The sequence below is a fragment of the Passer domesticus genome, chromosome 6 (assembly GCF_036417665.1).
Source record: "Passer domesticus isolate bPasDom1 chromosome 6, bPasDom1.hap1, whole genome shotgun sequence".
Classification (NCBI taxonomy): Eukaryota; Metazoa; Chordata; class Aves; order Passeriformes; family Passeridae; genus Passer; species Passer domesticus.
This window is the reverse complement of record NC_087479.1, coordinates 55127402-55150785: the sequence shown is the minus strand read 5'-3', so window position 1 is coordinate 55150785 and position 23384 is coordinate 55127402. Positions and strand designations below refer to the sequence as shown.

General features: G+C 44.1%; 1 protein-coding gene and 1 long non-coding RNA gene across 6 annotated transcripts; one reads left to right on the top strand and one right to left on the bottom strand.

Annotated features, from left to right (window-relative positions):
* Positions 1-1114: 1114 nt before the first annotated feature.
* On the top strand, positions 1115-21759 carry CTTN (cortactin). Of its 5 annotated transcripts, none has more exons than XM_064425930.1 (17): positions 1115-1273; positions 4018-4101; positions 4358-4431; positions 5680-5809; positions 8346-8456; positions 9135-9189; positions 9701-9811; positions 10636-10746; positions 11022-11132; positions 12398-12508; positions 14127-14182; positions 14659-14728; positions 15246-15394; positions 18313-18402; positions 18493-18682; positions 19575-19643; positions 19934-21759. In XM_064425930.1, exons 2-17 carry the CDS (start codon positions 4018-4020, stop codon positions 20068-20070), a joined length of 1659 nt encoding a protein of 552 aa, XP_064282000.1. In that variant the 5' UTR covers positions 1115-1273; the 3' UTR covers positions 20071-21759. The 5 variants fall into 5 exon arrangements, with proteins under 5 accessions (XP_064282000.1, XP_064281999.1, XP_064282001.1 ...); XM_064425929.1 differs by having other exon boundaries at positions 1116-1273; positions 19572-19643; XM_064425931.1 differs by lacking the exon at positions 9701-9811 and having other exon boundaries at positions 1116-1273; positions 19572-19643.
* Positions 21244-23297, bottom strand: LOC135303782 (uncharacterized). Its single transcript, XR_010365159.1, has 2 exons — positions 23169-23297; positions 21244-22739 (listed from the first exon to the last, which is right to left on the bottom strand). It is a non-coding gene; the product is annotated as an uncharacterized LOC135303782 (long non-coding RNA).
* Positions 23298-23384: the final 87 nt, after the last annotated feature.

The window sequence follows — 23384 nt, the reverse complement described above, 5'->3', positions numbered from 1 at the left end:
ATTTGGAGAACAGGTAAATTAGTTCAAAGCAGAATTTATTTTTGGAGCTTGGTAGGCTAAAGATTGAGAGGGAGGGGCAGCAAAATTCATTTTTGGGTAAATAAAAATTGACACTCTATGTTCAGGGGTGGTACTTTTAAAAGAAACTAAAGAGTCACTTTGCCTTTAAAATGAAAGTTTTTCACTTCCCACTTCCAGGGTTGTAGCTTTGGTGCACAAGTTACTCTACATTTTATTAATTTGTTTCTTAATAGTAGGGGACTTGGGAGGGAAAGGGCAATTGTAGTTAACTGAGGTGGCAGTACCTTTTGGTTTTACAGATGTTGGAACAGATGGGTGAAAAGTAATATATAAATGTGGCAGGTATTTCTACCTGTACATGGAGGGACAGGTGAAGACTTCAAAAAGACAAAAGAAAGAGAAGTAATGCCTAAAGGATTAAGGTTTTCTGCACGTTTGTTCTCCTCTAGCAGACAGTGTTTTTGGAGTAAATTCAGCCCTTTTCAAATATGCTGTATTCAGTTTATGGGGTAAATCCCACTCCATGTAATCCAGGAAAAAGAAATGGACCTATTTATGACATGAACAGTCTACATTTGGAATTTTTTCTTGTGTTCACCTGGATTCTTTTATCATCTTGCCCTCTGTTACAGCTGGAATTTGTGTGTTTATCTGTAATGGTCTTTTCCGCTAGAAATAGCATTCCTTGGGGTCTTCCCCTCCTTTAGGAGATGCTAACAAACCAGTACCTCGTTCCACAGTGTTTTAAACCCTCGTCGTTTCCATTTTGGCATCCGTTTCATTTGGATCGGATCCCAGCCACGGGGGAACCTCTTGCCCACTGATAAAAAGCGATGAAAGCCTCTGGGGACGGAGTGGATGCGACTTCCAAAACATGACGGTGCAAAAGCGAGTATTAAAAGCCAAGGATGTTCACAACTGCACCAGCAACTCCCCTGTGGCCATTTTAAAACTACTGATGCTGCATTTCTTGAGCGGCTGAAAGAAACGGGACGGAGCAGCTGCAGAAATGAGTATTTACGATTGTTGGAGCGGCTCGGAGCCCCGCAGGCCGGCACAGGCGGCGTTCCCACAGCGGCCGGCGCGGCCCCTCCCGGCGGGGCGGAGCGGAGCCCGTCCCGCTCCCACCTGGAGCCGGGAAGAGGAAGTGGGAGCTGGGGAGAAGCGGAAATTGCAGCAGCAGCCGCCGCCGCCAGCCCGGGAAGCACCGGCGGGGAGCCAGCGCCGAGGAAGAGGCGGCGGCACAGGCAGAGTAAGCGCGGCGGGGCTGAGGGGAAGCCGGGCCGGGGGCTGCGGGCACGGCCGGGGAGCGCAAGGCAGAGCCGGGCGGCGTCGCGACTCAGTGTCCTTTTTTTATTTTTTATTTCTTTTTTAAAAAAAATTATTTCAACTCTGAAGCTGGCAACTTGAAGGGAGGCGTCTGCGGCGGGTTCTCCCCACACTGGGGGAGCCGCTCGGGACGGAGCCGCCGCCCGCGGCGCCGGGCTCAGGCCCTGGGGCCCGGCCAGCCCCGGAGCTGCTCCCCGCTGCCCTCAGCTGCGCCCCGAGCCTCGGCGCTGCTGCCCGGAGCTCGTCCCTAGGCCCGGGCAGCGGGGACGCGCCGAGGCTGAAGGTGCTGGGCAGGATGATGTGTGTGCTGATTAGTCATAGCGGCGCCGGGCAGCGCATACATTGGAGGCATATATTTAGCTTGGGTTTGTGTTCGAACCGTGGCGTTTGCTTCTTCCTTCAGGAATCATGACCACGTGAGCCTGTGAGTCATGAATAGATCGTGTTTCTCCTCGTTCTGCCCTGGAATCGGTGCTGGAATAGCAGGCGGAAGCCAGGCTTATTCCTGCTGGCTGCGGACGGGGAGGGAGCCCCGGTGGCTGGGGCTGCTCTGCTCCCGGTGGAATTCGGAGTGCGGGGTTGAGCTGTGGAAAAATGTTGGCGTTTGTGCGCATGATTTGGAGAGAATCGTGCTGGATGCTGGTTTTTGCACGGGGGTGCGTGTGAAATCCTTCTTCCCTGCTCTATTGTTTGTGAGAGCTTGAGGAGGAAGCAGTGACACCTAGACTGAAGGATCCAGCTTTTGTTCTTTGAAATGTCCAAGCACAGCTGAATGAACAAAATACATAAATCAAGTGAACATAAGAAACAAGTACTTGTGTTTGGCACCAAGCATATAGAAACTCACCATACACACACAGCACCCCTGAGTCAGCTCTCATCACTTGAATTCCATTCCCAAACATCTTGCACAGCGTGGTGGAGCACATAAGGATGGATACAGAACGTGCCCCTTAGGAGAAGTTAGAAAGAACTTGGACCCATGTTGAATTTCATTATTCTAAAGCTGGTTGGGTTCTACTTTCCAAGGCTTTTGAGGGTTTTTTGGTGAGAGATTGGATTTTAGTGGGAAAGAGTAGGACAATCAGACACAGTCATGTGACAGAAGGCTTTAGACAGAGTATTTTAAGAACAACAATAAACCACCTGTGTTCTAAAGGTTCACAGTCTCAGAAGTTTTTTGGATATGAGGTGCTGTTATAAAGGTTAGTTCCTTAACTGCCAGAGGAATTTGGAGACAGGAGACCTGAAAAAACATGAGGGGAAATGTGCTAATACTGTCAATATGTCACCTGCTCTGCTTTTACACCCTCCTTCCCAGCTACTCCAGCATTTGCTATCCTGGTGTTTGACTGTCAGTTTTCCAGCTGTTCTCACTCACATTGCCAGTCCTGAAATTTCTGAAATGCTCCATAAAAGTGGCTCATCAGCTGGTTCTGCCAGGCTGCAGAACAAGCCTGACAGAATGAGCTGTGGACTTTACCCAGGGAGTATTAGCTATGCATTTAAGAGGGAATGAGTTTTCATCCTGCCCACTGAATTATGCTTGTGTGAATTAAATAGCCTATGGTAATTATCTTTGTAATCTGTTCTTAATTAGAAGGATAAAGGTAAGGGGACAGAATGCTGTTATGTTAAAAAACTGGACTCTAGTTGAGTAGCAAAGAAAAAATAATTTCTCTGAAGTGTGTTCTGAAAAAGCTGGGAGAACAGGCAGCTTGTAGTTTGATGTTTCAGTTTTGCTTTCTAGAATGTATTTGTTTTGATTTATGTAGAATAAAGGGTGTAAAATCCAGCCACTAGCACCAGAAAGATCAGGAATTCTGCTAACTAGCTGAACTGTTAATTAAAAGCATCCAACTTGATAATCCACAGGGAATAAAGTTTCCAGAAACTGAGAGGCCCCAAATCATTAACCTCTTGAAAGTGCTGGATGTTGTTTCTAGAAATCATTGTTTGCTTTTTTTATGAGTCTGCAGTCACCCTCTGTTTCTCCTGAAAGGCAGACAAGGTGCTGAGTTTGTGAGCACCGTGTTTCACTGGGGATTACCTGAAGAGCACAGAACAGGAGCTCTCCTGTTCTCTGTTGTTGTTGGAGCAGCTTCTGGGTTGTGTGCAAATTCTTAAGAGTTGTTGGGATTTCTGTCTCTGTGCTGGAACTCCCTGCACGGCAGAGGAGGTTGTGCAGGTGTAATGCAGGTGAAGAACAATGTTGTGCTCACCGTTTTTAATGCCTGGGGGAAAAAAAAAAATCTATTCCTACACCTTAATTGTATGCACAGGATCCAGAATTAGCAGCAGTCTTTGGAAGTGCATGTTGGCTTGGAAACCTGTGTGAGCAGAAGTCTTTGAGTGCAGTGACTGCACAAAAGGCACACATTAATTTGAGCAAAGAAAGGTGACTTTGTTCTCTTGAAACAGCAATTGCTCCTAATCTTTTTACAGTGCAAATGGGAGAGTTAAACAGGTTTGTAAGCCAGCTTGAGAAGACAGCCTGAGCTCCAGTGGTCAAACCTGTTTTCACTGCAAGCACAGCTTTTGGTGATGTGGTTAAATAACATACTTTATTGGGAATTTTGGATTGCATCTCCTCTGTCAGCTCCTGCACGAATCAAATGAGCTGGCAGGTGAGCGGAGCGTGACCCTGCTTCTCCTGCTGTGTTGCAGATGTGGAAGGCTACTGCAGGCCACACCGTGTCTGTCAGCCAGGATGATGGAGCTGATGACTGGGAGACAGATCCAGACTTTGTGGTATGGCTTTTGAGGTTTACTGATCCACCAGGAACTTGTTCTGGGACAGTTCCAAAGGAGCTCTGCGGGGTGGGGGATGTGCCTTGGCCAAATGAACTGTCAGGAGCATGTCCCTGGAGTGGAGGGGAAGTGAAGCTGCTTTTCCAACACTTGTGGTCTCAGTGACTGCTGGAAGCTTTTGCTGTGGGCTCTGAAACGTGTGTGACTAGTGATTCCTTTGGGTTTTTAACTCTCTTTTTGTGTGTGTCCTTCACAGAATGATGTGAGTGAGAAAGAGCAGCGCTGGGGAGCTAAAACCGTGAATGGGTCCGGCCACCAAGAGCACATCAAGTAAAGCAGCTCTCTTGTGGAATGTATTAATAGGCACAGGCAACTTTTAATCAGCTCGTGATCTCAGTTACTTGTGTCTTCATAATTAAAACAAGAGTCCCTGTAGAAGATTGATTATTTGCCAGATGGCTGGTCTTTCAAATCTGTCTGTCTTCAAAGCTGAAATTATGAGCAGAAATATGGTGCAGGGACCCTTGAATTTTTCTTTGTCACTGGAAATGTGATTTTTCCTGCCTCTCTACCTGAAAAGGGGTTTTTGTGCTGTTTGGTGCAAGAGCTTCTCCACTACTAGGAAAGAAGCTGAGGGATCTGAGCAGTTTCAGTTTGGCCCCTTAATTCTTACACTTTGATTAGAAAGCTGCTACAACCAAACTCATAAAAACCCTGGCAAAGTAACAAACTGAGCTCTCTGATGGAAAAGCAAATAAGTGCATCACACAGGGATATGTGAAAGAGAAATGATGCATCTCCTGAATCCTGTATTTCTTACAAAAAGTGTCTAGGACAGAACTTTAAAGCAATTTTAGGAAATGTGTGATGTTGCAAAGAGAGAGACTGAACTGTGGTTACTTCAGGGATCAGTGTTGCTCTGCTCTATTCTGAGGGCAGTGGGAATTCCTGCTGGCTGAATTACACTTGAGAAAGCTTAAAACTCAGGTGGGAAATCCTTAAAGTACAGATTACACCTTGGGTCACTCTTCTTTTCATGACCTGCACTGCCCTCAGTTCAATTATGCGAATTTTAAGAGATCACTTTGGGAAGAGGATGTGCAAGTTTCCTTACATCTTTATTTTGCAGTACAGTGCTGTCCAGAATGCTGTGTTAGAATTAGCCCTGATACCACAGGGACTGTATGATAAGAGGTGATCCGTGTTCTGAAAAGTTACCATCTAAATAGAAAGTGTTGAGAAGAATTTAAATTAGGACAGGAGGAAGAAAATTATGTTTTAGGCACAAATCAGTTTGAGGTAAAGGATTATTGAAATAGCAAAATTCCTTTCCACATTTGTCTTAAAACCTGCAGTTTCTTTTCTTTTTTAAAAAAACATTTTGCAGTGGGACAAATCCAGTGTCTGGGAATTTGAGGAAATGTTTCATACACTGAAAAAACGGGAAGGGCTTGAAAAATACAAGTGATCCAACTTCTAATTAAGATGATAGCTTTGTCAGCTTTATATTTTGCATCTTTTTGAGGTTGCTTGCTGAAACTTCCTTGGTAAAAGTTGCTGCTTTGTTGTCTTTTGAAGTATTCATCAGCTGAGGGAGAATGTATTCCAAGAACACCAGAGCCTCAAAGAGAGGGAGCTGCAGACAGGACCAAAAGCTTCCCATGGCTACGGAGGGAAGTTTGGCGTGGAACAAGATCGCATGGATAAAGTAAGTGTGGATGGGGCTGCCCTGGGATGAAGTGATCAGTGAAGGGATAAGCCTGGCCAGCACCACTCTCTCTGTGAGCTGAGCTTGTTCCAGCTTTGCTCTGGGGTGTGCCCCACGTGGTTTTGATTGATGCCAAGTCTGGAGATGATTCCCCTGGAGTCAGGATTCAAGTTTTTAAATTTATGTTTCTAAATGAACAAAGGGCTTGGTGCATTAATAAATCCAGTATGATCTTTTTATTTGAATGCTCTTCTATGCATATAGATAGAGACTGCCAAAAGAATGAAAAAAGGGTGTGCTGCTGCGTTAAAATCAGAGTGCAGCTCTTGTGAACAAACTGTGAACAGTGACAAATAATGCAAGCATTTAAAATACTGTACTTCAGTCAGATGGTAGTTTTTTATATAAGGAGTTGATGGCTGCTTATGTTACACTGTTAAATTATCATTCTTAGTATAACTCCTTTAGTCTTGTGATAAATAGGCATATCAACTTCTGACTGCTTTCTTTCATGAGCTCTGCTAGAATAAGAATCAAAACATTTCCAAATACGAAAGTTTTCTTACTTTCTTTTCTGTATTATTGGTAACTTGACAGCCTTAAATTTCTGCTGGATTCTCACATTCCAGAGATAATTGCTGTCCAGTTCTCAGTGGGCCAACCTCTGAATCTGAGAAAAGGGATTGCTGAGGAGATTCAGCCACTAGGCCTGTTCTGCTGCTGCTCTCTAGTGTCAGCATTTGTCCCTCACCTGTGCCTGTGGGGAAAAAGAAAGGAACAAAAGTCAGCAGTGTTTCCCATAGGCCAGAATTAATCATGAGGAAAAATATGCTGGTCATGCCCATGTGAGTGATGCTGGTAGCAGGAGGTGTTCACAATTTCTGTTTGTAATGAATCTTTCTCCCTTGTAACTGTAGTTCTGAAGCCTTGTGGCTGAGATGTCTCCTTTGCAGGTATCTGTGCAGGTGTGCTGCTCCTAAAGCTTGGCTTTGAAGCTTGGCCATTAAATCAGGGTTGCTGTAGCATTGTCATGGTGCAGGGTTTTGCTGCATTTAGGGCAAAACCTTGGTTCTGAGTTAAAATGAACATTTCCATCACTCTGTGTGCCATACCTCCTGAGCTGGTGTAAAATGTATTGAAAAGTTATGAGGGTGTTTGACTCTGAAATACAGATTACAAAAGAAAAAAAAAAAATTGTAAGGGGGGTTTTGTTGTAATGCTTGGTATTTGGTGAAATGCAGAAAGTCCTGCTACCACCAAGAAAACACCACACTTATACCTCAGTGGGTGTAACAAAAGGGAGATCAGGTAAAATCACATAAAACCTGACATTTTCAGAGCTTCATGTTTTTCATAAATGTAATGGGGAGGAAAAAAGGGAGGTGGGAGCGTTTTCTGTCACATTTCACAGATACTGTACTACAGAAGGCCTGCAAAATGGACAGGAGTGTGGTTGTTTAAGTCAGGAAAAGAAGGGAGCTTTTTTAATGTTTTTGAGTTAAAGTAGTATCCTGTTACTGCCATCTTTGATCTCCTTTGTCTGTTACCTGGCAATGACTTCAGCTAGTAATGCTTTGCTTCCCAGCCTGCTGGGGAAGTTCCCTCCAGCCCCTGTGTGGAAGAAGAAGAGCAAACACTGTAAAATCCAAGGTGTGCAGACACCTTGTGTCCTTGAATTAGTTCACACCTTGGTCCAGCTGCCTGGCACAGATTATGCAGTGTTGGGTTCCTGGTGAGTTGCAGGTTTCTCTGGCCAGTTCCCAGTGTTGGCATTGGGCAAGGAAAAAGCATTTTTACTGGAGGTGTGAGGCTCCAGCATCAGTTCAGGAGCTGGAAGGGCTCCCTAGCACTAGGTCAGTGTAACACTAGCAAGGGCTGTGTGGAGCCACTTCCAGGTGTGTAATTACATATCCCTGTGTCCTGCCAGTGGGATGGATGGAGCTCTGTTTAGCTCTACTTCTAGGGTTGGGATACCTTTGGCACCGGTGTGGATGCATCTCCTCATGTTCAACACCATTTTGCATGTGAGGAAGATGCTCTAATTGTGATTTATGCAGGAGACTTGGGTGCCTCCTTAAACCAGTGGCAGCTGGCTTCGGTTGTATTTGTATTGTTGTACAAAAATATTGCTGTATTTGTTGCAGTCCCCTGTCAGCTAAAACAGATCCCTAAATAAACACAAGGCTGTGTGTTTCACCTGAAACTCACTTCAAATTCTGCATGAACACCATCAAGACTCCCTCTGTACCTGTCTTGTTTTCATTCCTGTGCTTTTGAAGTGCAAATGCAGGGCATAAAATAGTCCCCATAAAATGCAATCACTTCCCTTGCCTAGGCTGGATTGGTAGCATGGCAACGTCCTTGTGGAGACTTCCCAAGTGAGTAGGAATTTCCAGGGAAGTTGGTTTCAACAGTAGGGGTGGCAGTGATGCATGTTGGTAACAAAACTCACCCTCCAGCTGCTTGGTGCAGTGTTTTGTCTGACACACAGGACTGTGTAGAACTGCTCTCTCTGAACTTCACCAATTTCTTCCAGTCAGCTGTTGGACACGAATACCAATCCAAACTTTCTAAGCATTGCTCCCAAGTGGATTCAGTGAAAGGGTTTGGTGGCAAGTTTGGAGTACAAACCGACAGAGTTGACCAGGTGAGTGATTTCATCTCCTGAAGCCACCCACAGTGGCTGATTTTTCTCCTTTTGTACATAAAACTGCAGAATTTCAGTGCCTTAGGATGCTGGTGTGGGCTGCTCCTCCTGCTCTTTTTGAAGTTTAGCAGAAGCTAACACTGACAGGAAAATAAATTACTGTTTAATGCAGAGTAGAATAAAGCCCTTGTGGGAAGTTAAGATGAGTTGAAAAGAAAGCTGAAAAGAGATGTTAAAATACTACTTTATTGTTTTCTTTGACAAGGTCAGTGTGAATACTGTTGAATGTTTGGGGATGGTTTGTCCTGTATCACAACATGAGCTGCAGGGCAGGATAATTGATACCCTTTTCCAAGACTGCATAACAATCCCTGCATGAAAATGCCAGGTTTCTGTCATACTGAATTTCTGGACTTGGCAAGGCCAGGCTGAAGTGTGCTGCTGGTACTATTTGCCCTGGCAAGGGAGGACAAAACTCTGACCATGAACACATGCCCTGAATTGCCATGTAAATGAATGTGGCCCATAAGTTACAGAGGTATTTATGCCCCCAGTCCAGAAGGTCAGAGCAGTATGGAAAGACACAGGAACTTGCCATGCTCTGTGTCTACTGAAGTGTGTGCAGTTTTTCTCCTAATGCCTAACTCTGTCACAGTTGTCATTTTATTTCTCTTCCAGTCAGCTGTTGGGTTTGAATATCAGGGCAAAACTGAGAAGCATCCCTCCCAAAAAGGTAAAGTGGGGAGGTGGTCACCTCGGTGGGCACGTTTTCTATAAAAAATAGAGTAGATTCTTTCAGTGTGTGGGAAGTACCTGCTTTAGTGAGACCTCTGAATGACATTCCCAGTGAATCAAATGGTGGGTTTGGTGGAACAGAGGAGGAAAAAATGAATTTCCTAGCAGTTTCATGAGTTGATGAGGTTTTAAGGCAAAGAAATAGTGGGTCGTCAGGAGTCTAATTTTTCTTTCTGAAGTGAGTTTCAGGGACATGTCAGGAAGACTGAGAGTTGCTCTTTGCTGTATTGAACCCTTTTGGAAATAGGGAAAAAATTTAAAGGGAACCATCATAAGCTGTAAGACTGTTGCTTATCTTGTGTTTAAAATTAAACTGCATTTTATGTGCTAAAGCCTTCATAATACTTGAGCTCTGAAATAACTTGTTTTTCCCCTCGATTGCTAGGCTATGTTGTATCCATGACAAGTTGCTTTCATGCTGTTTTTATTGTGCTTTACTCTTAATGCAGACTACTCAAGTGGTTTTGGTGGAAAATACGGAGTACAGGCTGACAGAGTGGACAAGAGTGCAGTGGGGTTTGATTACCAGGGGAAAACTGAGAAACACGACTCCCAGAAGGGTGAATAGACACACATGTGTTAGCAAGCTCCTTCCCTAGTGCTGTAGGCACTGCCCATAGCCCATGTTGTAAAATACTCATGTTTTACACCTCTTGCACTCCTAACCTGCTGAAAGGTAATGCTGGGTAAAATTCATGTTGCTGAAAACCTCAACCTCTGGGGGAAAAAAAAAAAAACCCTAAAAATAATCTGCCTGGTTTTAAGGGATGGTCCAGGGCACACAGGTTTGTCTGGAGGTTTTTTACAGCTCCTTTTGAAAAGCTGTAAATCAAAGCAGTCAGACTGTGAGCAACTTGACCACCACAGAGACGTGATTCTAAAAGAATCAGCTGTTTGTGGATTAAAACACTTAACAGTGTTTAGAGTTAATATTGTGTAGCTGCTGGAGTTTCCAGGCATACCTAATCAAAAATTTACCATTTTATTGAAAAATGGTGATATTTTTGCCATTTGTTTTCTGTTTGTCCCAAAGAAATATTTGAACTCTAGAAATGCTGACAAAGAGCAGGGGGTGTTTAAAAGCATCCAGGCTGTTGCTGACCTGGGTTTTGAAGTTCACTTTGCCATAAGTGTCCTTTTTTACCAAGGAGTCAGGCAGCTGAACTGCTGGTATTGCCCAGCAAAATGCTATTTTATTTTCCATCCTGGAGAATGTGTTCTGAAGGATTTCTGACTTCAGTGCCTGAAATCAAGTTTAGTTGTGGATGTCAGTGCTTCTTTTAAAACACAGTGCAGTGCTAGCAGCCCTGATTATCACACTTTCTCAAGGTGATGATTTTGTTGCTGAACACTTACAAACAAAACTCTTCCCTTTTATCTCTAGATTATTCCAAGGGCTTTGGTGGTAAATACGGTGTTGACAAGGACAAAGTGGATAAAAGTGCTGTTGGCTTTGAATATCAAGGCAAAACGGAAAAACATGAATCACAGAAAGGTTTTTATTATCTTCTTTAAAAATAGTAGCTCAGATCCTTTTAAACCTGGGAAAAATACTTTGGGGGTTTTTTTTGGGTGGGAGTTTTTAGTTTGTTTGGGGGGTTTTTTGTTGTAAATGTGTGTTTACCCCATGCATGTGCAGAATTTGGATCCCCTTAAAAGAGTGAATGTTTTATTAACAGGGCAGCTTATCCCCTAACATATTCCTGGGTTTTTTTATTAAATGTTGTTTGCAGCTACAAATTGCAGTAATGTTTTCTGAAAACTTCACAGATTATGTAAAGGGCTTTGGAGGCAAGTTTGGCGTGCAAACAGACAGACAAGACAAATGTGCCCTTGGCTGGGACCACCAGGAGAAGGTGCAGCTGCACGAGTCCCAGAAAGGTACCCCAGCTCTCAGTTCCTTGCTGTGCTTTCTGCCTGCCCTCGTGTGACCTCCTGGTGCCTGTGTGAGCCCTGCCCTGGTGTCTCTGGGCACAGCCTCACAGGAGCTGACGTGAGGCTCCTTCCCTGTGTCTGGCTTCTGCTGTCACCGGGTGACCTGGTGGCTGCAGAGCAGCTTTGGCACAGCTGACACCCAGCCCCTCAAAGTCCAGGCTCATGACTAAATTTTCCTTTTAAGGCCTTGCAAGTATGCTGGATTATTTTCCTTTTTCAGTTGAGCTATGCAAACCACAGGTTAGGAATTCCTTTAAATAAATTTTCCCTTCTGAATTCTGTTGCGTATATCCCCATTTCCATGCAGGAAGAGTCTAAAATCAAATGCTCTTCTTTTTCATGGCCTATGTGGTACCTATTCCTGTGAAATACTTGGTTCCCAGTAAAAATACAACTTCCTGTAAAATGCAGCTGTTGCTCCTCAGCCCTCTGCTTGTCAGTGCTCTTGACTTAAAGAAATTAATATTTTTTAAGTAATGAAATTAAAACTGTTCCTCAAAATATTTTTTCTGTTGGGTGCTCCAGCAAACTTCTTGTGAGAGGATTTCCTGAATCCCTTTTTTTCTGTGCCATTTTGCCATCCCTAATTTTATAGCACACACACAGGTGTATGTATATATATATATATATATATGTAAATGGCTGCTCCTTAGGCAGCAGTAGGGAATAATAAGCTCTTAGCTGCAACCTTTTCTCCCTCAAGCTGTGTGGCAGCAGGAAAATTCCTCTTTCCTTTAAGGAGTATCTGGAGGGTGGTCTCTGTGGGACCCATCTTCACGCCTCTTTAAAAGTCAGCTCTCTGTACAAATGTTAACCACACTGATGAAGGAAGCTCATTTGATTCTCTTGTACTGTGTTGGTGTTTATTTTGTTTGTTCTCTTGTATCTTTTGTTGTTTTGTTTGGATGAACAAATTACCTGTGTACCTCTTCATACCTTTGATCAAATGCAAGTGCATTATGCAGCATGGATGAAAAATGTTGAGAAATGCTTTTTTTCTGTGACTTCAGAATGGTGTTCTTATATCTGATAAATCATCTCAAGTTGAAACTTTTTTCACTTTACTTTTTCAGAAGTGTCTTGACTTATTTATTTTTTTTTCACCATCCAAAATTGCTGATAATTGAAAATATTGCAAAAAATTTTGAGTGTCTCTGACTGAACTTTATTTCCCTGCCTTGATTTTAACATGTTCCATGTGGCTTTTTCAGACTATAAGAGTGGTTTCGGAGGGAAATTTGGTGTACAGACAGAAAGGCAGGACCCATCTGCTGTGGGGTTTGATTACAAGGAGAAACTAGCCAAGCATGAATCTCAACAAGGCACCGTTTTCACTTGTTACTTTCTTACCAGTGCAGCCACTTCTCGCACAGTCTGAAATTGTTTTCTGGGTAGATCAATGCCAGGAATGTGCAGACACTTTATTGCGCTTCTGTTCTTCCATGATCCAGCTCTTTTCTTTATTCTACCCTTAAAATATTACCTCAAGCAAGCCTGTGTTCAGGAAACACCCAGTGTTTAGTCAACAGCTCTGCAAAGTCCTGAATTAGTTATAGCTGTACATGCAGGGGGAAAATGACATTATTGTTGGTATGATGTTAGTGAAATCAGTTTTAGAGACTAAATATAAAGTTTTGCCTGGGTAAATTAGTGGAAAAATATTCAGATAATAACCATGCATGTAACCATTAACAAGAAATGGGCTGTGGCAAGATCATTTAAAAATTATTGTAGTCTTTGAAAGAAGTAGGGAATGTTTGTAGTTCTTGGGTGAGCAAATGCTGTTATAATGTTCTGTTTATTCATTGTGAAATAGTTGGGGTACAGCCCATGAATTCCTGGCTTTCCATTATCTTAAAGTCAGGAGTCTGGAGCAGGAAAATGTAAGTGTAGTATATTTATTCTGGCTGAAAATACATACAAAGCTGAAGAACATGAGGTTGTTCATTGGTAGCTGGTATTTTCCTGTGCTATAGTGGCATCTATTCAGACTTTCAGAGCCCGAGTGCAAGCACTGCAGTGGCTGGCAGGGAGAGCCAGTGGTTTGGGGGCTGAGAGGAGAAGGAATTGTATTCCAGGGATGGACAGGAAGTATGGGCAGTGTAAGGACACATTCCTACAGCTCACACACCACAAAGAGGTCTTTTTCCAGTCACACACTCTTGCTGCTGCTGTTGTGCTGCTCTGGTGCTCCTCAGACGTTCCCACGAAACTCCCTCCTGTCTGGGTTTGTTTGTTGTGTTTGTCAGTGTCACTGGTGAGTGAATTTGGGAGTGTGACAAGTGCTGAGGGCAGCACCAGCTGGGAGGAAGAGTGCAGCTCAGGGCTGGTATGGGATAGCACAGCCACCCCATTTCTCTGCTGGTGAGTTGCTTTAGGCAGCTAAAGCTGGCCTGTGTAATTTCCCCTTTCCATGTGTAGAGCAGGAGTTACCACCAGTGGCTTTAATATTCACCAGCTGAGTATCAACCAAAACCACTGGAATGAGAAAATTGTGAATGGCAGGAAAATATAACAAAGAGGAAAAAAAAGGCAAAACCAAAACACCTCTGTGGTCACCAAAGACTCCTTTGAGCAAAGCAAAATGGCTCAGGCTCCATGATTCCTGCAGAGGGCTCAGAATTGGTGCTGTCAAAGGCTGTGTTACAGAAGTGATGCATCAGGAGAGCTCCTCCCTTACTCCTTGCTTGATGCCTGTTCAATCCTCAGCTTTTGTGTTTACTCAGGGAATGCATGTGGCCATGGGGTGTTCCTGGGGGCTCCTGGGCTTCTCTGTCCTCTCTGCATCAAAGCCAAGTTGCATTTTCTCTGGTGGCTGTCACTGTGGCTCTGCATGAGGCTGAAATGGCTCTTTGCACCTGAGGTGGCTGTTTGCATTTGGCAGCAAGCGAGGGAGGGGCACCCAGCTCCCTGTTCTGACCTTTTTTGTCCTGCTTTTAGATTATTCCAAAGGATTTGGAGGCAAGTACGGTGTCCAGAAAGATCGAATGGACAAGGTAAGTTGCTTCAAAGAGCCAGGACTTCTGACCAGGCAGAACAGCCTGGTTAGATCTGCACTGCTCAGCTCTTTATTTCTGGACACTTCTGTAGTCTAAGGGCAGAGTTTTGTGCTTTTCTAAACCTTTAAAAAGCAAATTTATACACACAGAGCTGATGCCAGCTTATGTGGATTAGAGCAGCAACAGCTACATGACGTATGTTTATTGCCTTGTTTTTAGTTCTGGTGAGTCACTCATAAACTTTTTAATTAATAGGATTTTGATGTGTTCAGAACTGCTCCTGAAGATTAATTCTTTCTAGCTTGACTTGCAGAAAGGATTGTTCTCTTTGTAGTTTTGATCCTTCCTGATTTGGTTTTGATGTTCTGCCTTAGGGACAGTATCACAGTGAAATATCTCAGGTTGAGGCTGTGTGAATGTCTTCATGAATTTGTGGGAGTTTTTACATGTATCCTTTTTGTCCTTACTGATAGAATGCAGCAACTTTTGAAGATATTGAGAAACCATCATCAACTTATCAGAAGACCAAGCCAGTAGAAGCTGGTAAGGCACTGACCCCAAATCCTTTCTTTGGAAGTGATTATGTCTGAAATCCTGGATTACTGATGTAATAGTGCTGAGTAAGGGTCATCCAGAGAGAACTGCTGTATTTGCAGCTCTTTAGCAACCTCAGATATTCTCCCTCCCTTCTTTAGAGGTTGTTTTGCTTTGTTCCAGTTTGTTTTTTCTCCTGAGCCTCATTGGGGTTAAGGAAGGGAGAATATAAAGTGTGAGAATAAGGAAGGAATAAGGAAGAATAAATTGTGGAGGGTAGTGGTGGGGCCTGTACCATGAAGGAGAGGAGGGAGAAGCATTACAGTGTTTCTTTGGAAGAGAAATAAGATACATAAGAGGTTTGAGCTGGGAAGGGAGAGGAAGAAAGAGGGGTAGAAGGACTTTCCTGACTGAGCTATAAACTCAGAAGACAGAAAAGCAGAAATTCATAGCAAGAACTCATTCCAGGCTACTTTTATATAGAGCCTGAGACATGATTTGATTTGAGTTCTTTTCCATGTTACAGTTGCCAATAAAACAAGCAGCATCCGAGCTAACTTTGAGAACTTGGCCAAGGAGAAAGAGCAGGAAGACCGAAGGAAGGCAGAAGCTGAGAGAGCCCAAAGAATGGCCAGGGAGAAGCAGGAACAGGAGGAGGCTCGGAGGAAACTGGAGGTCAGTAAGACTCAAATCCCACTGGTGCAGCCTGGTTTCAATGCAATGCTGGGAGAAAAGGGAATCTTTTAGAAAAGGTTCCTTCGTTCCAGCTGGCCTTTAAAGCTTGAAGTGTGTGTTTGTGCCTGTGCTTCTGCTGTGTTTGACTCCAGCCTGGCCTCTTCCTCCTATACTTCTGCCTTTTGGCAGTCCCACATGCCCTTTGGGCATGGAGGAGCTCATGAGAGAGCTCTGTGGTCCTCAGAATGCCCTGCATGTTCAAGAAGTTTCACTCCATGGTGGGAGCTGGTGATGCTGTTCCTTTGGGATCAGTGTTTTGGGAGGTGGAGATGGTATAACACGCAGCCAGGAGATGAGGGAAAGATAATCTTCCAAATGTTAATTAGGAATCTTAGTTAGGGAATTAAAAAATTTACTTTGTGTTTTCATGGGTAAAAGCTTCATGATTTTTGTGTTATTCATAAGCAAGATAATTCCAGGACATGTTTAGTCAGAAACTGTATCTGCTTTATGGAATTTGCATATTTGTTTTATTAGTTTTTATTACAGGAGACTAAGGCTTGATGTAAATAATTTGTTTCAAGAGTATAAAAGACTGCCTGGTAGGCTCTCTTCCTCTAAAGTGATTGCTTTTTTTTTTTTTTTTTTTTCCCCCCCTTGTTTCCCCCTTTTCTCTCAGCTTAGCACCTATTTTGCCTTACAACATCACGATGTGCAGTGTAAGCATATGTTCACTGCAGAAATATGTCACGAGCTGGATGGGAGCTCATCTTCTAATGCTGCCTTTCGTCCATGTGGACTTTTTGTACCTTCCCCCAAACACTCCTGGGGTTTCTTTACTGTGCTGGAGAAAAGCACAGTAAAGAGAGAGGAAAGGTCATGGAATGGTTTAGACTGTAAGGGACCTTAATTGCTTTGTCTTTTTTTTTTTTTAATTACTTTTTTATCTTAGTAATTATGTTATTTCTTTGCTGGTATTTTTGCTGTGAGTGTGGGTTAAATCCAAGCCATTTTGCTGGATTTCTCTTGTGCTTTATCAAAGATTCTGTTGCCTGGACACATTTGAAGCTTTTTTCCCCCAAAGCTGGTATTTAAATTTCCCTGTAACCAGATGATTAATGTTCTTACAGCCTGAACATCTCCATGGTTAATTGTGGGATTCTGCAGACACAGAGAGAGGGGGGATGAGGTTGAGGGGAACTGAAATGGCTGTGCTGGCACTGCCCCTTGCTCCCAAGCTGAGCAGAAGGGCAGAAATGTGATCCAGAGAGTGCAGAGGGCAGGCCTGGACTCTGGCTAGAGTGAACTTTATTTCTGTCAGTGAACTTCTTCACTTCCAGAGGATATGTGGGCATACACCCTCCCACAGTGGGAATGTACATATGGACTGCATTCCTTCCAGAGCCCTGCTTACTCGTAATCCTCGCTCTGATTTGCTTTTCACAAATGTCACACAGGCAAAGAGTGCTCAGGGAGCTCTTCTTTGATGCCTGGGTTGAGTCAGTGCTGCCTCATGATTTCACTGTACTCTGCTGCCTTGCAAAAAAAGGCAGGATGCTCTTCCACGTGGAGCATTACACTGTGGAACAAAACCCAGCCTGAGGGGAGCCATGCAGTTTAAATGTTTTATGGCAATTATTCTGTGTCTATCCTAAACTATAATCTGGATTGCAGACCCATTTCCTAGGACAAATTAGTCAAAGTGTTGCCACATTTGCCATCATTAATGGACTGATGCTGCTTAATTTGTCCCCAAACTTAGGTTTGACTTCTAACACTAGCACTGACTAGCACTGACTTTGCTGGTGCCTTTTTATCTTTTTTATCTGTAGCACAGGATTTAAAAGTGAAGGAGGGTTTGCATCAGGAGAGGCTTTTTCCAGAAAGCACAAAGCTTTGAATTGTCTTCAAAGCTGGCTCTGCTCTCAAGACACCCTTTGCTTTCCTTGTTGGATGTATTTTTTTCTGAGCTGTGACAAGCGAAGGAAAGGAAGAATTTTTTGCAACAGAGTCCTACCACTACATCTCTACTGAGAATCCTCTGGGGTGTTATAGCTTGCTGGGCCTAAACTGCTGGAGTGCACAGATTCCCATTGCACACATCCTCTCCTCCTTTTTTCAGTGAAGAAGACAGTTTGGCCCTGGATTCATGGTTCACTTTTCACCTGTGGTAAAGAGAGGCAAAATGAAAGTTACCTGTTGAAATAGTTACCTTGTTTTGTGCCATGTGATCAACACAGTATTTCTTGCACTTCTGTGTCCTGCCTCCCTAAGGAGTGGCTTTCCAATGATTGTGGAATTGCCCTGTGATTCACTGGTGGGATGGCACAGCATGAAGCACTTGAGTGCCACAACAGATTCATGTGTCACAGAACAAAAAAGCAGCACTGCTTCTATTTCTACCACATCTCTTAATTCCTCTGAACATTTGAATCCCCACTGTCACTGTACAGGACCCACTTTTGTCTGAGTCCTTTGCCTTGGCAGGATGTTTTGAAGACCTGCCAGAGCACTGCACAACCATTTCTCACCAAAGGCAGTTCGTCAGTTGTGCACCCAGAACATGTGTGGGCTTCAGGTCCTTTAAACTCAGGCTGGAATGGGACATGAGCCCCAGCCAGCTGATGAGCAGAATGAATACACTGAGCACCAAAACCCTGCAGTTCCTCTGGAGATGGGCAAACAGCTCTGGGGCTGTTTTTAAACACAGGTGTGCATATGTGCCATGGGGGTTTTGCTTCTTCCCTTTTTTTCCTTCTGCTGTGCTGCATTCCTGGTGCTCTGCCCAGCCCAGTCCTCCTGTGGCCACAGCAGTTCATTGCAGGATACATTGCCTGTCCTTCATTCTGGAGGGCTGTCTCTTGGTCCCCTCATCAGTGACTGAGCTGCACTGAAGTTTTCCTTTCTCCTGGGTTTAGGAGCAAGCTAAAGCCAAGAAGCAGACCCCACCACCCTCTCCTGTCATACAGGTGGCGGAGCAGAAGGCGCCCTCCAGCCCAGTCTATGAGGTTTGTTGGGATTCCTTTGGGACGTGGGCTTTGGTCCTGAGCACGGGAACCTCTTCACAAGCCCTGACAGGCTCCCCTGTCTTTCTGCAGGATGCAGTTTCCTACGAAGCAGGGTCAGCCTACAAGAGCTCCAGCCCACCCTGCCCTGCTGCCCAGGAGCCAGAGGCTGGCTACAAAGCGGCTCAGCCGGACTACCAGGAAGCAGTGAGCCAGAGGGAGGCAGAGTACCAGCCCGAGACTGTCTATGAGGTGGCAGGAGCAGCAGACCACTACCAAGCAGGTTTGTGTCCCACAGCAAACCCTTCAGGATAAGGATTATTTCCTTGTGCTAGAGCTTAATGAGCAGCTGTGCTCATAGCACGCTGTCCTGGTTTGCTAAACTCAGTCCAGTGAGACTTCCTACATTCCCCACCAGCAGACTTTAATTAGGAAATTAATAAATGGCTGCAGCCAGGTGTTGAAGTTAGTTAACTTCTGTGAGATGATGTTGGAGTAATTACAGTGCTCTCCAGGGTTTCAGTTCAAAAGAAATTCAGGGATAACCATTCCCACCCCATGGAATGTGGCTCAACATGAGAAGAAAGCACCGAGCTGGAGATTAAACATGTGCCACACCAGCAAAAAAATCCAATCAACAATTCTTGGAGTTTGATATTGAAGTGTTGGGTTCTCTTCCTGTGAGGGAGTGGAGTAGGAATCGATGAAACTGCAAGAGTAAGATTCTTTTGAATTCCTGGTTTTTTCTCACCTCTTCTGGTTATTAAATGAGCTGTGAAGGATGAATCTGCTCTGGTAAAAAAAACTGGGAATTTTAAACAGGCCCCTTTCTGCCCCCCCCAGCATGCCACCACTTGTATTAATTATTGTCTTACACAGTGATCTTGGGCTCAGCTCTCCTGTCACATTTTACAGAAGCAGTACAGGGCTGATTGGTTTTATGTAGTCCTGTACTCAATGTCTCTTGTAAATGCTTCTTTCCATGCTTCAGTTGTGTGTGATTGAGGGAATAAGTCCATGCAGAAGGAATGTCAGCACTGCTGACAACAAGCATGGGTTGTTGCCTGCTTCCTGTGTGGGTCAGCAGTGCAATTGAAGGAGAAGCACCACAGAAAAGAACTGAGGGTAATAATGTACTTCGTATTTTAATTGTTCTCCCCTCCTCTCTTCAGAAGAAAATGCATATGATGAGTACGAAAATGAACTTGGGATCACAGCCATAGCCCTCTACGATTACCAAGCTGGTGAGCAAAACTCTTGTTTTCACCCTTTGGCTTTGAAAACTCTGTTCTGCATGAGATGAATCTGGATTTTGTCTTTGCCTTTTAACGTCTCTTGTGGTGGCAAATGAAAAGTCAGGGATTTGGGGGTTTAACAAGAGCGCGGATTGCAAATTACCGGGTGCGGATTGCAAATTTCCGGGTGCTGTTTGTGGGGCTGGTGGCAGTTTCCAAAAAGCTCTTGCACCCAGGCGCTGGGGCTGTCGTGAGCCCTTGGCTGTGTGGGTGCTGACCCTGTTGGGCTCTCCCTGCAGCGGGAGACGACGAGATCTCCTTCGACCCTGACGACATCATCACCAACATCGAGATGATCGACGACGGCTGGTGGAGAGGCGTCTGCAAGGGCCGCTACGGCCTCTTCCCCGCCAACTACGTGGAGCTCAGGCAGTAGGGACTCCTGCTGCTGCTCATGCCTTAACTCCCCAGCCCACACACCACTTCACACACTACAGACAGACCGCGAGGCTTTCCCGAGGATGGAGGGGTATTGCATATGGCTTTTATATTTAATACTTTGCTGATGCTTTTTAAAACACTTAGGCCACAGAAGTCGCTAATATAATGTAACTACTCTGTCTTTCACCCCGAGGCTCTTGGGATTTATTTCCATCTGGAAACGTTTCTTCTCTGCCAAATTAGCCAAGCCTTTTGGAGGACAGGTAGTTGTCTGCTGTAATATTGCATGTTTTACTCCTAAGTGAGCAGATTTAGTCAAGTGTTCAAGTCTAGTTAGTCTTCCACTAAATGTTTGCAGCTGAGAAAGTCATGGCTATGCAGGCTGTGTGCATTTCCACCAAGTGGAGAGGACTGGGGAGGTACAGAGTTGGTTTTTTTCTTATTTTCTTTTTTTTCCTTTTCTTTTTTTCTTTCCTTTTTTTTTTTTTCTTTTCCAGATAGTGCTTGAAAAAAAAATGAAGAAAATGTTTTACACTTGCAGTTAATCAAATGCTATCCAATATTTATGGAATATTAATGTTATGAAGGAAACAGTCTGGTACTTTTCCTTCTCCTTTAAAGTGGAGTTTCTTTGGCTCTTAAATTAAATTTTTTTCTTCTTTTTAAATTATTTTTTCTTGGACCTGCTCCTCCTGCTCGTGTTATCCCAGAGGAGGGCTGCAAACTCTCTAGCACTGATTGTCCCAAATTCCTTCACCCTTTTGTTTTTGCTTCACCCTCCTCTTTTCCCAGGGAAATTTGGAAAAGTTACTGTGCAAGTGTTAAGTCACCCAAGGAGATTCCTGCTTGTTCAGAAGGAAACTGGCATCCAGGTCTGCAGGAACATTCCCATTGCTGTAAATGGGAGGAAAAGGCAGGAGGGGTGGGGTTGGGTTGTGTTCTGTGTGCAGAGCATCCCTGCTCACACTCGGGAGGAAGGGCCTGCTGTGCACTAGTGACGTTTTATGGAAGCATTTTCAAGTCAAGGAATGTTAACAATTGGATTTGAAACCCCTGTAAATGATCTTCATTTTTAAACCAGACAAGATACTTTTTTTTTGGTATGATCAAGAGAAACTGCCTGTACTGTTCTACTAAACACCACAATTAAACATGTTTGGGTTTTGGGTTTATTTTTTTTTTTGCCAAAATTGAAATTCCTGTTGCTCTAGAAAGCTGACCACTGCAGATTTAGGGTCCCTACCAAAGATAGAAAGTTGCATCCAGTAGTGCACGTGTTCAGTGTCTGTACTGTCTGTTCCCACCTTCTTTTCCACCTTCTGTTCAAAAGGAAGATGTTAAATCTGGTGTAGCAGCCCAGAGAGAAGGCAAAGACTTGTTATCAACTCTAAATTTGGACCAATGGAATATGGAAGGCCTGTACAAAATGGTGACTTGTACAGAGTATCAAGGGAGAAGGCATCGTGTTGAACCAGTTCTTGGATGGTTGGGACAATCCTTCATGAATGTCACGTGTGTGTCATGATTATTGCTATTTTTTTCTCCTTTCCATGGTCTCATATCTGTGTTGTATTTGCATTACTAGGGTTGGGTTTTATATGCAGTTTATTTTATCCAATTTTAGAACACCTCATAGGGATATGATTTTTGTAAATTAAATATTCAATAAACTTTTTGAACCATTTGCATGGAATTTTTTTTTCTTAAAATTTTCTTTTGAAAAATCTCAGCATCAGGCTCAGCTTTGTCTTTTTTTTTTTATGTGCTTGTTACTTCTGCTGAAAACACCAGTGGGCTGTAGGGTTTGTGGCTGCTCCTGGATTTTGGGAATGCTGATGGCAGCAGGGCCCTGAGTGCTCTTGCAAACACAGACGTGGGGTTGCATCAAATAAACTTCTCCATCCCTTTAAAGCTGTTCTGCTCTTGTTCCTGCCAGGGTGGGTTGTTCCCAAGGCTTTGTTCATCTCAGTCCTGCCTTGCTGTCCAGACTTTACAGTTCCAACCCTGAACTTCTCTGGGAATCTGGAAACTTCACTGGAAATGTCGAGAAAGAAAATCCCAACAGCCTTTTTTTGATTCTTTAATGGTGCTGATGATTAATGTGAGTTGTTATTCATGGATTGCCTCACCTCGTGGAGAAGGCTGCATGGAGTGGAGAAATTCTGTCATGAGGCACCTGTGGCTGTCTAATCTGCTGCTGGCTGTTGATTTTTAATGTAAATAGATTTTCAATGGCAAGAACAAACCAAACTGGGTTTCTTTTTTCTGATATTACCCAAGGAAGGAGGAGCAGGAGTCAGGGGAAATCACCAAGTGAAGCACAGGGAGCGCCCCAAGTGCTGGTTTGCTTGGCAAGCGTGGACCTGAAGCCATCTGTGATTTTTTTGAGACCATCCAGTCTGCACCAGGAGCTTTTTGCAGCCTGTGGATGTTCAATACTCCACATCTGCTCCTGCTGGGGTGCAGTTCAAGAACTCTTCCCTTTGCTGCAGGCTTTTCTTTGTCAGAAAGGGATGTGGAGCCTCCAAAACTCGGGCTGCAGTCATGTCCATATCTATCAACAGCATGCTCATGGTGTGGTGCTGGATTTGTACTAAATTTGAAGAAGCTGCTTCAAATTCCTCTCACGTTGACCACATTTCTCCAGGAGCTGCTGCAAAGTCCCTTGGTGAAGGAGAAAGTGAGACATTAATCCATGGGCAGAGGAAAAGAGCAAGAAGCAATCGATCTCAAGGCCAAGTGTAGAGTACTGCCCTGGATCACTTCCAAAAAGGGAATTTGGATTATCAAAGTAGCTTCACGTGATAGATTTGTCCCAGGATCCGGGAAGCTGGGACAGAAAAAGAGGCACTACATCTTCCACTGCCTGGGAAGTGCCTCACACACCAAGGCAACCCTGACAGGAGGAGTGGGGTGCTCCGGTACAGCTTCCCCAAAAACAGGGTCTAATGGCCAGGTGGAGTCAGGCAAAATTGACTAAATAATTGCTTTTAAGTAGCCAAAATTTAAAATCATCCATTTCAGCTATTTCTAGCAGAATTCCCACTTAAAAAAAAAAAAAAAAAAAAATTATTCTTAGGGAGTTGGGCTTACGTGACGTTCCAGGACAGTGTCTGCAGTTCCCGATGCCAGGTTTGGCTTCTGGAAGTTTCAGGCAGCAAAAGTGCACTGTGACAGAGATACTGAAATGGAAAATGAAACAAGATTTGTTAATTCTCTGGCCTGCAAACCCCCCTGCACAAGGAGGAGTCCTAACTGGGGAATAAACATCAGGCTCACAGCGAGTCAGGAGCTGGGGCATCACTGGGA

What these genes read in the sequence shown, in the direction of transcription:
- CTTN (XM_064425929.1), top strand. Translation starts at nt 4,018, where the DNA reads ATGTGGAAGGCTACTGCAGGCCACACCGTGTCTGTCAGCCAGGATGAT. An exon ending in AAACCGACAGAGTTGACCAG is followed by an intron (nt 8,457 to 9,134) that starts GTGAGTGATTTC and finishes TTTCTCTTCCAG; the next exon opens with TCAGCTGTTGGGTTTGAATA. An exon ending in CCTCCAGCCCAGTCTATGAG is followed by an intron (nt 18,403 to 18,492) that starts GTTTGTTGGGAT and finishes GTCTTTCTGCAG; the next exon opens with GATGCAGTTTCCTACGAAGC.